The sequence below is a fragment of the Anolis carolinensis genome, chromosome 2, assembly GCF_035594765.1.
Source record: "Anolis carolinensis isolate JA03-04 chromosome 2, rAnoCar3.1.pri, whole genome shotgun sequence".
NCBI classification, from domain to species: Eukaryota; Metazoa; Chordata; class Lepidosauria; order Squamata; family Dactyloidae; genus Anolis; species Anolis carolinensis.
The window spans coordinates 6,044,026-6,061,804 of NC_085842.1; the positions used below are offsets into that span (position 1 = coordinate 6,044,026).

At 44.3% G+C, this 17,779-nt stretch overlaps 1 protein-coding gene across 1 annotated transcript; it reads right to left on the reverse strand.

Annotated features, from left to right (window-relative positions):
• Positions 1 to 7,518: 7,518 nt before the first annotated feature.
• LOC134296889 (H-2 class I histocompatibility antigen, K-D alpha chain-like) lies at positions 7,519 to 10,722 on the reverse strand. The gene is made up of 2 exons (XM_062972931.1): positions 10,257 to 10,722; positions 7,519 to 8,748 (listed from the first exon to the last, which is right to left on the reverse strand). Exons 1-2 carry the CDS (start codon positions 10,378 to 10,380, stop codon positions 8,447 to 8,449), a joined length of 426 nt encoding a protein of 141 aa, XP_062829001.1. The 5' UTR covers positions 10,381 to 10,722; the 3' UTR covers positions 7,519 to 8,446.
• Positions 10,723 to 17,779: the final 7,057 nt, after the last annotated feature.

A 17,779-nucleotide genomic window follows, 5' to 3' on the forward strand; every position in this document is an offset into this window, starting at 1 on the left:
TCATCGTCCTGCGGTGGTGACCTGCCTCATCGTCCTGCGGTGGTGACCTGCTTCATCGTCCTGCGGTGGTGACCTGTTTCATCGTCCTGCGGTGGTGACCTCCCTTCACAGCGGGGAGGAGGCGTCTCTTCTCTCCTCCTTTCCAAAGCCAGCCTCGGTGCTCCTTCGGCGGCAGGCCTCGAGCCGCAGAGCACGAGGTGCTTGAAAATTTGGCGAAGTCGCCATTTTGGCAGTTTACGTCACTTGGGCAAGGGAGGTATCAAGTGGCAAGTTGCTGTCAGTTGGCATTTTGCAGCTTGCCCACTAAAATCTGGCGCCAAAGGTCACAATCTTTGTAAAGTATAGTTACTTAGTGATATATATTGCTATGGTTAAGTGTTGTGCATTGTATTATATGTTGTATTTGCTTTTGTTGTAAATTTACTTGCTATTAAGAATACATAATGTCTATGCAATTTCAAGACGATACAGATGGTATACCTCCTTCTGAGGCTGAAAGTAGGAATGAAAGGCCCCAAAGGATAAAGCACCCTTCAGCCAAGATGCTAGCCCATCTAATAGATGAAAAGGAGCTCCTCCATGTGAGGTTAGGTTCGGCATGGGAGCGAATTGTAACATTGATGGACAGAATTGAGAGCTTGGGTATTACAAGGGTGCCATCCATATTACAGACAGACCTTGAAGAGACCTTCGGTCTCTGGAGGGGTTTGGTGTCTAAGATAGTCCAGGTCCTCGAGCGCATTAACGCCAAGGATTCAGAGTTAGAAATAGTGAGTGTCTTAGCTGACACTAATGAGAAAGAAAATAAGGTGAGGGCAATTCTAGATGCCTTGGAATTTAGTTCTCCACCTGTTAATCTAAGGTCTGAGCCAAAAGGAAATCAGTCTTCCTTATGCAGCCATGAGACCAATCTTTTAAAATCACCTGCTGTGGCACTTAGTCTTAAGTCCAACCGCTCTAGCCAGGTATCTAAACTAAGGGAGTGTGCATCATCTAAACATAGCCACTCTAGCAAGTCTTCTGCTGCTGGGAGTGCCATCTCTTCCCTAGCTGCCTTGCACATTAAGGAGGCTGCACGTCTGGAGCTAAAGAGCAAGGTAGCGGGGGCGGAGGCTGATGCTAAGGCAGCTGATCTCACCCTTCCCTTTAAAGAAGAAGAGCAACGACTGCAAATAGAACAGGCCCGTAGACAAAGCGAAATGCAAATGGAACAGGCCCGTAGACAAAGCGAAATGCAAATGGAACAGGCCCAAAGACAAAGCGAAATGCAAATGGAACAGGCCCAAAGACAAAGCGAAATGCAAATAGAACAGGCCCGTAGACAAAGCGAAATGCAAATAGAACAGGCTCGTATAGAGATGCTTAGAATAAAGATGGATGCCGCAGCCAAAAGGGTAAGGGCTGAGACTTTGGCCAAGGCCCTAATTGAGCCACTCACAGAAGAAAATGTAAGCCAGTTACCAATACAGGATCCTTCTGCCAAAGTGTTTGCGCACCTTGGCAGCATGTACAGCCAGTTTTCGGATGAGGAACAGGGAGACTTCTCTCCTTACCCAGAGCAGGGCCCCAAAGTCACTTTTGAGTTTCCTGCAGAGCAGAGCGTCATAGTGGGGAGCTCACCCTTGCTCGAGCTACCTGTGCCTCCTGCTAAAACCCTAGGTCAGTCAATCAGGGCCTCAAGGCCGAGCGCTAGTTGGCCCCTACAGACAGCTGCACAGGGAACCATCGATTCGTCAGTGGTCGATGTCATCCCTCCAAGAGGCCAAAGGTTGACGCAAGGTACACGGTGGGAGTCCACTCCACAACAGCAAACTCCTCAATTGTTCCCTTCGACGCCAGAGTCCCAGCTTGTCTCCATCATCAGAAGCCCCAGAAGAGATCTTAAGGACAAGGGTGTCGAAAAGTTTTCGGACAAGCCTGAGGAATTTCTTCTCTGGAAGGCCACCTTCCAGAGAGCAATCAGAGACTTAAAGTTATTGCCTGAGGAAGAACTGACTCTTCTGGCTGCATGGTTGGGCCCAGCCTCATCCTCACAAGTTAAGAAGATCTACGCAGCCCACGTAGCCGATCCCGACAAAGCCCTGGAAAAGGCCTGGGCCAGGTTGCAGCAGAGGTATGGGGCCAGCACAGAGATTGAAGCATCTCTTATGGACAAGCTCCAAAGGTTCCCAGCTTTAAAACTCAAAGACTTCAAACTCTTGTGGGACCTCAGCGATCTCCTTGCGGAATTAGAGTCGGCCAAGGAGAATCCAGAACTGCCCGGTTTGAAGTGCCTCGATCAGCACCTGTCCCAGAGGCAGATCTTGACCAAGCTGCCCTTCACTTTGCAAGAACGCTGGGGACAGGAGGTCTTCAACTACAAGGAGGCCCACTCCCAGGCATACCCTCCATTTTCTCATTTGGTCCAGTTCATCACCAGGGCAGCCAGAGAAAGGAATGATCCACAGACGGGCCTCCCCACCTTATACCAAGGGACCCAGCCAGAGAAGGCACCTGAAGTGGACAAGAAACCACCTAGAGAGGCCAATAGACCTGTCAGCGTAAAGGCAGTCGAAACTCAACACAAGACTGACGAACCCAGGTCGGAGGTAAAGGAGTTGCTTTGCCCTATTCACCAAAAGCCTCACAGCTTGGGAGTTAGCTTGGGAGTTTAGCAGGAAGACATACAAAGAAAGGCAACAGCTAATTCAAAAGCAGGGAATCTGCTTTAGATGCTGTGGAGCAACTCCGCACTTTGCATCCAACTGCAAAGAAATCGTCAAGTGTGAGAAATGCAACAGCCTCAAGCATTGCACCGCAATGCACAACTCCAATATTATCTCCCACCCCAAAGAGAACGCTTCACCAAAAGAAAAGTCAGCAGTCGAAGATACCGACAAGCCAGCCGCACCAGAGATGCAGGTGGAAGTTTCAGCAGTCGCCTGTACAGAGCTGTGTTCTGACTCGCAACAGTTAAGAGTTTGTCATCCTATCTGCCTAGCGGATGTATATCCAGCCAAGAGCCCTTGGCTTAGAAAGAGACTCTATGTGGCCCTGGATTCACAGAGCGACGCCTCCCTGGCTACTCCAGAGTTCTTCCGCATGTTTGACCTTAAAACCAAGATGGTCGACTACACCATGACTACATGTGCAGGAAAAAAGAAGTTGCAGGGTCGCATAGCATCTGGCTTTGTTGTCTCCTCTTGCGACCAGAAGAGACAGTTCAAGCTGCCAGATCTGATTGAGTGTTCCTCCATCCCTCGGAACAAAAAGCAAATTGTAACTAGAGAAGTTGTGGAGGCTCATCCACATTTGCGACGATTGAAGAATGCTATACCAGCATTTCAGCCAGATGTGGACATTGCCCTTTTGCTTGGTTCGGACTGCCCGAGCTTGTTTTGTGTGAACGATCAAGTTAAAGGACCTCCAGGTGCACCTATCGCACAACAATTGCCATTAGGCTGGACAGTCATAGGCCCAGTGTGCATAAACAAGATGCACCCACCATCGTCGTTGGACTCCAATCAAGCACAGGTGCTTAAAGGTGGACGTCCTACACTTGTGCGCAGTTGCCTAAGTCACATCTCAGTCTACTGCCAAGGAATAACTCCAGAGTATTCCTCCACCTTCAAAGTCTCTGAGAGAGACGAAGCCACAGCGCTCTCGAAAGATGAGCAAAGGTTTTTGGACATTATGAATGCTCAAGTCTCACGAAGTGCAGAGGTGAAAGCCTGCAAATCAACCACAGAAATCAAGATGGGCCAAAGATCTTGCCTGGAACCACACCGTTTTGAACATTTTTCAGAGTGGCACAGTCTTCTTAGAGCAGTTGCTAGGCTTATACATCGTTTAGCTTGCAAAGATAGTGAGCCTTTACAGGTCCAGGATATGTTGAAGGCTAAGGGAGTAATATTCAGGTCAGTTCAGAGGCATGAGTTTAGTCTAGAAATAGCCAGGTTAGAACAAGGGCTTGACACCCCCAGCCGGAGTTTCTTGCGTGAGTTAAACCCATTTCTAGACAAGGAGGGCATTTTAAGAGTGGGAGGGAGGTTAGCTAAGGCTAAACTCAAAGTGTGTACAAAGAACCCCATCATTGTACCCCCCAATAGCCATATTGCTTTGTTGTTGGTTCGTCACTACCATGAGAAAATCCATCATCAGGGTAGAACTCTAACTGAGGCAGCCCTTAGAAATGAAGGTCTGTGGGTGGTAAATGCTAAAAGTTTGGTCAACAGTTGTATTTTCAAATGTGTCAAATGTCGGCGACTCAGACGAAACTGTCAAAGTCAGTTGATGGCAGAACTACCTCAGGATAGGACTTTGACAGACCCACCCCTTTCCCATGTGGGAATCGATGTGTTTGGTCCTTGGGAGGTTGTCACTAGGAAAACCAGGGGTGGTGTTGTAAATAACAAAAGATGTGCGGTTTTGTTTACTTGTTTGTCAGTACGAACTGTCTATATTGAGGATGTAGAGGGAATGGACACTTCATCATTTTTAAATGCATTGAAAAGGTTCATAGCCCTCAGAGGGCCAATTAAGTCAATTCGATCGGACTGTGGCACCAATTTTGCATGTGCAGACCTTAGCCAACCACTTCTGGAAGAGGTGGAAGGCCGAATACTTAAGCCAGCTTCCAACCAGAAGACTCTGGCAAACCCCAAAGGACAATTTCAAGGCGGGAAACCTTGTGTTGCTAAAGGACAAAGACTTGCCCCGCTATGCCTGGCCTATGGGCATTACACTAAAGACCTTTCCTTGCCCTGACGGTAAGGTTAGAAAAGTTCAAGTAAAGACTCATAGTAAGGACAAAATGTCTGTCCTGGACAGACCAACCAGCAATCTCGTGTTGCTTGCCCAAAGTGTGTAAGTTTTATACTGTTTTATTGTTGTGTATACAAAGGTGTTTGTATGTTTTTGATTGGTAAATTCCCACATCCTGGGAATTTAGCGGGGAGTGTTCCGTCCCCCAGGACGATGGTTTGCCTTACCTATTGGTCGTTTGTTTGTTTTCCCTCCTTTACATTTTGTTTGAGCCTCTGGCTGCAAAAGCCTAGGAAAAGTGGCTTGGAATCTGCAAGAGCTGGCTGCAGTTTTCTTTGCAGTGATTGGTCAAAGAGTGCAACATCTTAGGACCGCCCTTTTTACCAGGGTCTAGTCTCCATTTTGGAGCTTCATTCTGGCTATAGTCTTCCAACGTGCTGGAGCTGTGCAAAGCTAACTGGGACAAATCATCCTCAAAACCAGGCCAATCTAAGCCTATCCAAATTAGATAAGTATTGAATTATATTGATCTGGAATAGGAAATCTGGTTAGAGGAGCAGAGTTATTCCATCGCTTCTAGAACTAATCTTTGCTGTAAAGATAGGGAAGGAAAGAGTTTCTCCTTCTAATATAGGCAGCGTGATTAGGGTATAGTGGTTTTATAATCACTTTTGCCTTCTGGAACCAGGGATAATTCTGTGACTAAAACCTATAGAAATTTGTTTCATTTTCTGCAACTTTAAGATCTGTGCCAGGTTTACAACCTTGTATGAATAAACATCCTTTTTTGAAGTTATCCAGACTCAGTCGTTCAATATCTATAGGACAGCTTATAGGGATTTGCAGTTCGCCCGGATAAAGGACAGCACGTTTCAGTTTTATAGTTTTTTATTGTCCGGTGGACGGCACAGGGGGGGAGGGGGCGACTATGATGAAGTAGTCTAAAATTAGGATTATTGTTGTTGTTGCCTTCAAGTCATTTCAGACTTAGGTCAACCCTTAGTCTAAAGTTTAGGACAGAGGCCAGGTCAATGACCTTGGAGGGCTGAATCCGGCCCATGGGCCTTAGTTTGGGGACCCCTGATGTAGACAAGGAGTTTCAGTGCTCACTATGAAATTGGGGAGAGAGCTGAATTGTTTTTGAGGGTGTTTTTGAAATTACAGACCTAAACATTTTTGTGACTATAACAAAGTAATGAAATTTGTGTTATTTTTTTGTAATTGAGCAAGTGGGAAAACTTCAGGGGCTCAATTCTCCCTCATTTTTAGAGCTATCGTGATGAAACTTGCTATAATTGTACCAAACCTTTTTCACTATTAGCCCACCAAGTTTTGGAAAATTACACTCATCCACCAATTTTTTTGAAAAATTTTGGAATTTTTTACAATGTTTTTTTTAAAAAACAAAACCAAAAAAAAACCTACAAGAGCTATCTACTTGAATTTTATATACAACTAGCTGTATCCGGCCATGCGTTGCTGTGGCCTGGTCTAGTTCAATGGGAAAGAAAGGATAGAAAATCGTGTTATTCTCCTGCTGGGAGAGGCCATAGGCCCCTCCCAGGGAGCAACCCCAGTACCTATTCCTCCGTATTACTGAAAATTGGCTACCAGTATTTAAAAAACTCTAAAATCAGGACAGTAAATAAAGAACACCACTCAGAAAACAGGAATTCCAAACATGAAACAATCAGGGCCAGCTAACACCTTCCAACAAAAGATTCCCTTAGGCAGGAGGCAGCCAGGCTTTAAAGTTGCAAGGCTATTCAATGCTAATCAAGCTGGCCAATTGCAGCATTCACACCTGCCTCCAGCAGACAAGAGTTCTTTCTCCTACCCTGGACACTCCACAGATGTATTTATATAATGATTTTATTTAATTATACTATAATACAATTATATGATATTATAATGATATAATAAGTAGTGGTATCTCTTACTCACCTCTTTCTGTGGCTAGGCCACAGAGCCTTGGCTTTGTGTACCTTGCCAAGCTAAACTGAGTGGCAAGGAGGTGGGTCTAGCCATCCCTTTCGGCCCTGCCCAAGCTAAAGGGAGGAGACTGCTTGGCCAGTGCTAGCGCCGTTGCTAAGGGGAGGAGCTGTCTTCTATGGTGGTTGCTAAGAGCAGAAGGTACTGCTTAGCTGTTGCTAAGGGAGGAGGAGACTGATTGGCCGTTGCTAAGTGGCAAGTTTTACCTGTCTCAGGTGTAACAGGTTTGTGATAGTAGGTATGTGAATATCTTAAAACACTTGTCAGTTTGAATGTTACATTGTGTCCAAATTTTGTAGCAACTGGGAAGTTGTTTGGGAGGTATGAGGTCCTCACAAACAGACATTACATTTTTATTTATATAGATTCACAAGATAACCAGGGCATCAATCCTTGGAAGTTTCAGAAATATTCACCCATCTACTGATTTTGGGGATTTAAAAAAAATTAGGCAAAAACATCCCCCAAAAAGCCACAACAGCCATCACCTTGAATGTCTATCCAACAGTGTATCTAAATGACACACAATTAACAATAGAACCAACTTAGTACAGATTTATACCATTACTTACTCCCTTTAGCCCTCTTTGGATTCAATCATTTTATTTACTACTAGCTGGTTGTGTAATTTTTATTTGACGTTATTTGTATTTTTAAATTATTTTTATTGTAAGTTATCTTTTTATTTATTACATGTTATTAATTTCTTGTATTATTTTTAGTTATTTTCTGTTATTATAGTATTTTATTGTATTAATTTTTTAGTTTTTTTAATTATTTTTAGTGTTTTTTATTATTTTTATTGGGTTGCTAGGAGACCAAGTGGGCGGAGCTTAGCCTTCTAACTGGCAGCAATTGGATAAAAGCAATCATTCCTCTCCCTCTAATTAGGACTTTATTTTTCTTTTCTTTTCTTTTTGTTGTATCAACCTAGAGGCGTGGATGATGGGTTGTGTTGTCAAATTTCGAGGTTGGGGGGCCTGTAGTTTTGTTGTTTTGTGGGTCGCCGTGATGCCATCACTCTTTTATATATATAGATTATTAGAATGACTAAATGGCTGGCTGCTGGAGCCCTCATTGGGCTTTCTGGGAAATGTAGTTTAGGTCAGGGCCTTTTGCATTCTCTGCCAGAGAACTACATTTCCCAGAATGTTGTGTTCTCAGCCTCCTGCCCAGCCCAGCTAGCGGCCCTTCTTATAGCATCCGGCAAGCAGTCTCGGTCTGGCAATGGCCTTTTTGGCTTTACCAAAATTGCTTAACGCTTATACTGAAAATTAAACTGACTTTGGGAAGCTTCTGAATATTACTTAATGAAAACTATTGGTGAGTGTTTTGATTCTTAAATATTTCTCCCCTTTTTTTTGCATGTTTCTTAATAGCAATTCATTTTCATGAATCTAACAAATCACTAACGACTTAAGGGACTAATGATAATTTTGCACAGCCCTAATAAATATGCTTTATAGTCCGAGATTTTAATACTACTTAGTACTGCACCCGAAGAAGTGGATTTATATCCATGAAAGCCCATACTGGAATACAACCGTGTTAGACGTAAATTTGGTGCTGTCAGGTTTCCTTTTTCCTTCCCTTTCCTTCCTTCTTCTAAAAAAAGTTTGGATTTTGTGTTTCTGTTTCATTTTCTGACAGACAGAGTGGACCGTACAATTTCTGGTGGGAAATGGAAGGGAGGTTGAATGTTTGGAGGCTGTCAGGCTCTTGGTGACACCCCTTCACCTGTCCTCAGCAGTGTCTCCTTCCCGTATTCCAGGTACTTCTGCAGCCACTTAATGCACTCCTCCTCCAGATAGGCCTTAAGGTACTGGTTGCGCATTGATTGAGCATCCCATGTCCTCTTGGTGATCTGGGCCTTCACATCAGCTGCCGTCCAGGTGAGGGTCTCCTTGTCAAAGCTGATGAAGTCCTTCCCATCGTAGGCATACTGTCGGTATCCTGCTTTGCTCCCATCTTTCCTCAGGTCACAGCCGTACATCTGCTGCAGAGTGTGGAACCCTGAAAGAGAAATACAGGGGCGGTGGGGGTTCAGACTAGGTTAGGAGCACAAGCTTCTCAGAAGCCCAAGCTTCCCTGTGACCACAAGCTTCCCAGAAACAGCAGGGATTTTTTTCTAGGGAAGAGGAAACAGCAACCTCAATCTAAGAAAGTGTGAAATATGAAAAACAGCCCAGTGTTTTCAGGGTTTAATTGTTAATAATCCTCAAATACACTGAGTTTATTAAAATATTTATCTCCTATCATGCTTCATGAGATCTCAGAGTGCCATTGATCTATATGCAGTAACATTTTTCTGCTTCCTGCCTTTCTGCAGAGCTTACTATCTCCTTCTTGGACTGATGGCCCATTTGGTCTCTTCCAACTCTATTATTCTATGATTCTTGCCCAAAAGAGAGTTAGTCTTTGATGACCCTTTGTCTGGGAAGGGAGGAAGTCATGAAGCTCTTCTATCAGGACGGCTCATGCTCACATATAAGATAGCTTTTAGAAGTTCTTCTCCCCAAAATATAGCAATTCTTCTTTTGTCTATTTACTTTTCTATCAAAGTTGAATTTCCTGGCACAACCTTTCCAGAGCATCCTGAATATTTTTGTGGGCAGGTATGCAATCTACATCTCCTTATTGCTATTATCTTTTAACAAGTATTGGTGCCTCTTTACTGCCTTCATTTTCACCAGGATTTTAGGCATTCCCGGGTCATGTTGTGCTCATGGGAACCTTTTAAGCAACGGGAAATGAGAGACAGTCACTTCCTATTCAGAAATGTTAGCAAAATCTTTTTTGAGCTTTGCGGGTGGGTCTCTGGTGGAGAACATAAGCTCACGGGCTGCATTTACCCATTCCTAGTCTAGAGTTTCAATCCACTTTAAACCCCATTGTAGTTTAGTGAGGCCCAGGACCTTTCTGGATGAGCAGTTTAAAGGCTCCTCTAGAATTCTGCAGAAAGCAGCCACAAGATTTAAAGTGGATAGATACTTTAGTGCAGGCATGGGCAAACTTTTTGCCCTGGGGCCACATTGCAAGCCAGGGAGGGGTGGGCCCCCGAGGGGTAGGGCATGGGAGAGGGTGGGGCCTGGCCCACTGGAAATGGTAAATCTGGTTGTTGTGCCTTGCTCAGATTATCACTCATGTGGACCATACCATTCCATTAATCTTCAGTACGAAGCAGTTACAAAAAAGTTGCCTCATTTAATTTCTACAGCACAGTTTTCAGCCTGGGGTCCCCAGATGGTTTTGGCCTTCAACTCCCAGAAATCCTAACAGCTGGTAAACTGGCTGGGATTTCTGGGAGTCGTAGGCCAAAAACATCTGGGGGGCCCAGGTTGGCAACCACTGTTCTACAGCTTTCTGTTTAACAGTCAAACAGACAAGTTGGGTAAGGTGGAAGAAGAGGAAATTATCTCCTTTCAGGACTCCTTTTCCCCTATTTTCTGGTAGAGAGATAACATATTAACCCTGGGAGGGGGGTGACAGATCGCCACTCCTTGCCCTTGGCCAGTACTTACCTCCACTCTGGTTGTAACGATTCTTTGCAGTCACCAGGCTCTCTTTGAAAAACAGTTCAGAATTCCGTGACACCTCAGTTTCTTCTGCCCAGTAGGAGGGATCCTCTTCCTCCACCTTACTCATCCAGGGAACACAAGGACGCTTCTCTCTCACGATGCTGTCATACTGACAGATCCGCTGGTCATCCACATATCCAACAATGATGAACGAAGAAAGCCATTTGTTATCTTCTGATGCTGCAGTATAGAAATACCTCAAGGAGTGTGAGGAGGAGGAAGAGGAGACTGGAAAGGAAGAAAAGGGGAATCATATGAATGTAGTGAGGTAGTGGCTGCGGTTTAAAATGTAGTAAAACACTGAAAAGAGTGGCAAGTCTGGAGAAATTGATGGGTTATCAAGAAAATTCTACCAAGTCTATGCAAGGAGGTAAGGCAAGGCTGCATTTTATCACCCTAACTATGTAACTTGTATAATGAAAATATCGTACACAAAGCAGGATTAGGCTCAGAGGAAGATGGCAGAAGGATATGCAGAAAAAGCAAAACTTTGGAATGAAGATTGAAGGAAGTCAAGGAAGGAAGTACAAAGGCAGGTTTACAGTTGAACAGTGTGAAAACAGAAATAATGAGGTGGCTACCTTGGCAGCCACCTCTCCACAAAATCAACATTGACACTGAAATACAACACCGCCTGAGCTCTGCGAGTGCAGCATTTTCCAGAATGAAGCAGAGTTTGATGATCGGGACATCCTTAGAGATACCAAGGTGCTTGTTTATAAAGCCATTTTCCTCCCAACCTTGCTCTACGCCTGCGAAACGTGGACGGTCTACAGACGTCACACCCAATTCCTGGAGCGTTTCCATCAGCGTTGCCTCAGGAAAATCCTGCAAATCTCTTGGGAAGACAGGCGGACAAATGTCAGCGTGCTGGAAGAAGCAAAGACCACCAGCATTGAAGCGATGCTCCTACGCCATCAACTCCGCTGGACTGGCCACGTTGTCCGAATGCCCAATCACCGTCTCCCAAAGCAGCTACTCTACTCCAAACTCAAGAATGGGAATCGCAATGTTGGTGGGCGGGAAAAGAGATTTAAAGATGGGCTTAAAGCCAACCTTAAAAACTGTGGCATAGACACTAAGAACTGGGAAGCCCTGGCCCTTGAGCGCTCCAATTGGAGGTCAGCTGTGACCAGCAGTGCTGCGGAGTTCGAAGAGGCACGAATGGAGGGCTTAAGGGAGAAACGTGCCAAGAGGAAGGAGCGTCAAGCCAACCCTGACCGGGACCGCCTTCCACCTGGAAACCGATGTCCTCACTGCGGGAGAAGATGCGGGTCAAGAATAGGTCTCTTCAGCCATCTATGGACACACCCCCAAGATGGAAGACAATCATCCTCGAACTACAAGGGATCGCCTAAGTAAGTAAGTAATTAAGTAATTAAGTAAGAAATAATGACCACTTCTTAACTTTAAAATAGACAATAAAGACATAAAAAGACTGGCGGTTCAAGATTGCCCATGCCTTTGCTAATCATTAACCAAAGGGTGCTCACCAATGCGTCGTCACACCCCCAAGATGGACACACCCCCAAGATGGAAGACAATCATCCTCGAACTACAAGGGATCGCCTAAGTAAGTAAGTAATTAAGTAAGAAATAATGACCACAGATTACTTATTAACTTTAAAATAGACAATAAAGACATAAAAAGACTGGCGGTTCAAGATTGCCCATGCCTTTGCTAATCATTAACCAAAGGGTGCTCACCAATGCGTCGTCACACCCCCAAGATGGACACACCCCCAAGATGGAAGACAATCATCCTCGAACTACAAGGGATCGCCTAAGTAAGTAAGTAATTAAGTAAGAAATAATGACCACAGATTACTTATTAACTTTAAAATAGACAATAAAGACATAAAAAGACTGGCGGTTCAAGATTGCCCATGCCTTTGCTAATCATTAACCAAAGGGTGCTCACCAATGCGTCGTCTTCATCAGAAAGAAGTGACAAGTGGAGTGCCGCAGGGCTCCGTCCTGGGCCCGGTTCTGTTCAACATCTTTATTAACGACTTAGACGAAGGGTCAGAAGGCACGATCATCAAGTTTGCAGACGACACAAAACTGGGAGGGATAGCTAACACTCCAGAAGACAGGAGCAGAATCTAGCAGACTAGATGGCCCATGTGGTCTCTTCCAACTCTACTATTCTATGATTCTATGTTAGAAAATCAGAAAAAGACTGCCACTGGGAAGGGCAGCTATGAAGGAACCAGACAAGATCCTGTACTGTCAAAATATATCACTGAATACTAAAGTTAGGATGGTCTACTAGGCTACCCTGTTGTAATAAATCTGTGGTCCTTAATTTTGTTTTCTTGATATTCAATCTAAACCAGCTATAGTTTTTAAAAGGTCCAAAAAGTGCTCAAAGGATTCCCCAGGTAAAAGCTTCCAAAAAAGAACACTTAAAATAAAAAATAGCTTTCTCTAAAAATGCAAGCATGTTTTGCTCTTAAAGATAAGTTGCAGTAGACTAAAAGAAAATAAACCAACATGAAATCATAAATAGTAAATAAGAAACAAATAGAACTTGAAGAACTAGATCTCCCTAAGATACATACATCTCTGCTTTTTACAAAGGCTCATTATTATGAAAACAATATTAAAAACCTGGGATTTCTTGCCAGGCTAGTCAAGAAAAAAGCACAAAGAATATGAAGCCTTGGCTCTGCAAAGGGAAAGCCAACATTTATATTGAGGGACATTATGCAGGAATTTAAAAATGATTATATCATAGTGTACACCTGAGAACTAACTAATAACTTAAACCTAGAAGAGTTTGTCAGCACACTCAGAAGCCATTATACAAATTAACAGAAGGGATTATTCTACACAGAGATGCCCTCTTTTACCATTATTCTTTGTGATAGCGATAGAGCCTCTAGCAATTGCATCAAACAAAATCCTGTAATTAAAAGACCCTGTAATTAATTCATCAGAACAAAAAAAAAACCCCAATCTTTATGAAGATAATATTTTAGTCTTTCGAGACAACCTGGTTTAATCATAGGATCATAGAATAGTAGAGTTGAAAGAGACCTCATGGGCCATCCAGTCCAGCCCCCTGCCAAGAAGCAGGAAATCGCATTCAAAGCACCCCCGACAGATGGCCATCCAGCCTCTGCTTAAACGCCTCCAAAGAAGGAGCCTCCACCACGGCCCCGGGGAGAGAGTTCCACTGTCGAACAGCCCTTCTCACAGTGAGGAAGTTCTTCCTGATGTTCAGGTGGAATCTCCTTTCCTGTAGTTTGAAGCCATTGTTCCGTGTCCTAGTCTGCAGGGCAGCAGAAAACAATCTTGCTCCCTCCTCCCTATGACTTCCCTTCACGTATTTGTACATGGCTATCATGTCTCCTCTCAGCCTTCTCTTCTGCAGGCTAAACATGCCCAGCTCTTTAAGCCGCTCCTCATAGGGCTTGTTCTCCAGACCCTTAATCATTTTAGTCGCCCTCCTCTGGACGCTTTCCAGCTTGTCAACATCTCCCTTCAACTGTGGTGCCCAAAATTGGACACAGTGTGATTCCAGGTGTGGTCTGACCAAGGCAGAATAGAGGGGGAGCAGGACTTCCCTGGATCTAGACGCTATTCCCCTATTGATTCAGGCCAGAATCCCGTTGGCTTTTTTAGCAGCCGCATCACATTGTTGGCTCATGTTTAACTTGTTGTCCACGAGGACTCCAAGGTCTTTTTCGCACACACTGCTGTCAAGCCAGGCGTCCCCCATTCTGTATCTTTGATTTCCAATTTTTCTGCCGAAATGAAGTATCTTGCATTTGTCCCTGTTGAACTTCATTTTGTTAGTTTCGGCCCATCTCTCTAGTCTGTCAAGATCGTTTTGAATTCTGCTCCTGTCCTCTGGAGTGTTAGCTATCCCTCCCAGTTTTGTGTCGTCTGCAAACTTGATGATCGTGCCTTCTAACCCTTCATCTAAGTCGTTAATAAAGATGTTGAACAGAACCGGGCCCAGGACGGAGCCCTGCGGCACTCCACTTGTCACTTCTTTCCATGATGAAGACGACGCATTGGTGAGCACCCTTTGGGTTCGTTCGCTTAGCCAATTACAGATCCACCTAACCGTAGTTTTGTCTAGCCCACATTTTACTAGTTTGTTTGCCAGAAGGTCGTGGGGGACTTTGTCGAAGGCCTTTCTGAAATCCAGGTAGGCTACATCCACAGCATTCCCTGTATCGACCCAACTCGTAACTCTATCGAAAAAAGAGATCAGATTAGTCTGGCATGACTTGTTTTTGGCAAATCCGTGTTGACTATTAGCAATGACCGCATTTCTTTCTAAGTGTTCGCAGACCACTTCCTTAATGATCTTTTCCAGAGTCTTGCCTGGTATTGATGTGAGACTGACCGGACGGTAATTGTTTGGGTCGTTCTTTTTTCCCTTCTTGAAGATAGGGACCACATTCGCCCTCCTCCAATCTGCTGGGACTTCTCCCGTTCTCCAAGAACTCTCGAAGATGATTGCCAGTGGTTCTGAAATAACTTCCGCTAGTTCCTTCAGTACTCTTGGGTGTAGCTGATCTGGCCCTGGGGACTTGAATTCGTTTAGAGCGGCCAGGTGTTCCTCGACAACTTGTTTGCCTATTTGGGGTTGGATTTCCCCCAGTCCTTCGTCCATTCCATGTTGCTGAGGTTGAAGATGGCTTTCTTTTTGTGAGAAGACTGAGGCAAAGAAGGCATTAAGCAGTTCTGCCTTTTCCCTGTCCCCTGTCGCCATCACCCCATCTTCTCCTTGCAGTGGCCCTATCGCCTCCTTTTTCTTCCTTTTTCTACCAACGTAAGCAAAAAAGCCTTTTTTGTTGTTTTTTATGTCCCTGGCAAGCCTGAGCTCATTTTGCGCTTTAGCCTTGCGAACCTTTTCCCTGCAGGTGTTGGCTATATGTTTGAATTCTTCTTTGGTGATTTCTCCCCTTTTCCACTTCTTGTGCATGTCACTTTTGAGCTTTAGCTCAGTTAGAAGTTCTTTGGACATCCATTCTGGCTTCTTTGCACTTATCTTATTTTTCTTCTTTGTTGGCACTGTTTGCATTTGCGCCTTGAGTATTTCACTTTTGAAAAACTCCCATCCATCCTTAACTCCCTTGTTTTTTTAATACTGGCGTCCATGGAATGCCGCTCAGTAATTCCTTCATTTTTTGGAAGTCAGGAACAAAACACAGGAACAAACCCATATAAAAAATTCCATAATTTCCGATTGCAGGGATATACAGACATGCGAAGATCCAGATATTCGGCTAAAAACCATGATATTCCCACACCTAGAAATCGCGCTGTTTTTGCTTTTTGTAGCAATTGCTTCTGGGTTTACAGGTAACAGCGTCTGGCCACTGTCGTGATTGCTACGGGAGCTTCTGGGATAAAGGTTTTGTCTGGACAGGCCCTTAAACACTTACTCACATGGCTAAAGAGACATTGTGCAGACCTAGGAGAGACACAGCCTTTCCAAAGCCCATGAACAGAGGGTGGGGATTTCACTGCCGAAAAAACTGACCCTCTTGTCTTTTCCCTCTTTTAGGAAGTGATAAAAAATCCAACACTTCTAAGGAAGGTAAGTGAATCACACCCCGCTCAAAGGGTAGAATAAATTACGAAGGAAAAAGGCACAAAGAGAAAGGTAAACCAGTGAGATGAGATGGTTTGTAGCCCTGGAAGATGGTGATGTAACTGTATTCTTCTGCCACCCCCCCCCCCCATTTAATATTTGAATTTTAAGAAGGTTAAACTAGAATAGTAGGGGAATAATTCACTGACCCTTGAGCAATGAATTAGAATGTTAAAAAGGAACCCCAATGGGATCCCTGTATTTGATGACATAGTAGGCCAGTAGAAGATCCCCACATCGGGTGGCATTGGTGAGGCACTTAAAGAATTCTCATGGTTGCTCTCATTCTCATGCTAACACGCCTGTCACATTCTCACACTAACACGCCCACAATTTCTAACAGCAGGGAGGGAGAGAGAGAAAAGGGGTGGGAGGGAATCCCATTTGGAACAGCAGCAGCAAAGGCTCAGCTGGTGTTTTGGACTACAACTCTCACAATTCCCAACACCACTGGCCCTCCCAACACAGGTCACAGTCAAATCATGGAAGGGAGGAAAAGGATACCCTAAAAGACTATTATATTTTTTTTTGAAAAGCAGTAGCTTACAACCAAACCTTCTTGCTTGGGGAGCAAAAGGGAAATTGCCCAAAAGGTTTATTTTGACTTCTCCCCCAATTTCTCCTCCCACAAATTGGGTGATCCTAACGTGAGAGCAATGAGGGCTACTTCATTCCAAATTTGGCAAAACATCCAGAGCTTTGAGAAAAAAGAGGAAAACACCTAGATGCCACAACAACTGGCCCCATGTTTCCTTTGTTTTTCAGAAAGCGATGAAGGGTTCGCCAGCACTGAGGAAGGTAAGTCTTAATGTTTTAAAATGTTAAGATGTATTTTTAACTCAATCTATTTTAAGCTTAATTTGTATGTATTAATGGCATTGAATGGTTGCCACGTGTAAGCCGCCTTGAGTCCCCTTCAGGGGTAGAAAAAAGCAAGATATAAATAGGGCAAATAAATAAATAAAATGAAGAGCTAGAAAAGTGGGTGGGGTGGTCTGTGTTGTGTCTTCCTCTTCTGCCGCTGAGGAGGAGTTGGAAGATAAGGCTGAAGAGGAAGGGGCTGGGGATTTTGGGCAGATGGTCAGGCCTGCTCGGGAGGAAGAAGAAGAGGAGGGAGCCAGCTGGTTGCTCCAACTTTTCAAGAACGAAAAAGGGAGCAACAAGCAAGGAATAGGTCCGCCAGGATTGCTGAAAAGGCGCACAGCAATCAGATCACTCCCTGGAGACACATGTGCTCTGGGCTGAAGGCTATACATCAGGAGCCGGGAATACAGCCATGGCTGGAAGCAACAGATCCAGTTACCTAGCCTTTGACCCTGTATCTGTTCCAGCACGTAGCCTCGCCTTTGTGTTTTTGCCTTGAGAAGAAATTACTAAAGACTTTGCTCGGCCAAGAAACTTTTGCCTTCTTTTGTGAACTTGCCTGTTGTGAACTTGCTTTTGTGAATTTGATTTTGCTACTTTAAACTTTGCTGAAGTAAAACTTTTTGAGTTCCTTTAAGGCTATTCTTAAGACCAAACTGGACAGTCTGCAGCCCTGGGAGATGGCAGCATAGTGTTGTCTTTCCACCATCCTCCCTGCTTGATAATTGAATTTTAATAGAGTTAAACCAGAGTAGTTGGTGAATAATTAGCTGGCAACTGAAGTAAGATGTCAAGAAATATGAAATAATCAACAAGATTCTGGAAGGAAGAGGTGGTTTTATATATTGTGTCAGAAGCGAACTGAGGATGCAGTTGTAATGTATTTCAAAACACAAAGTTAAAAATTTGGCATGGTACTAAATGTCATTTTACCAGAAGCTGGCCACTTGGAGTGTCTCTGGTGTTGCTCTAAGAAGGTCCTCCG

Coding starts and splice junctions, on each gene's coding strand:
- LOC134296889 (XM_062972931.1), bottom strand. CDS start 10,380: ATGAGTAAGGTGGAGGAAGAGGATCCCTCCTACTGGGCAGAAGAAACT. Junction 8,749..10,256: donor TCGTTACAACCAGAGTGGAG/GTAAGTACTGGC, acceptor TTTCTCTTTCAG/GGTTCCACACTCTGCAGCAG.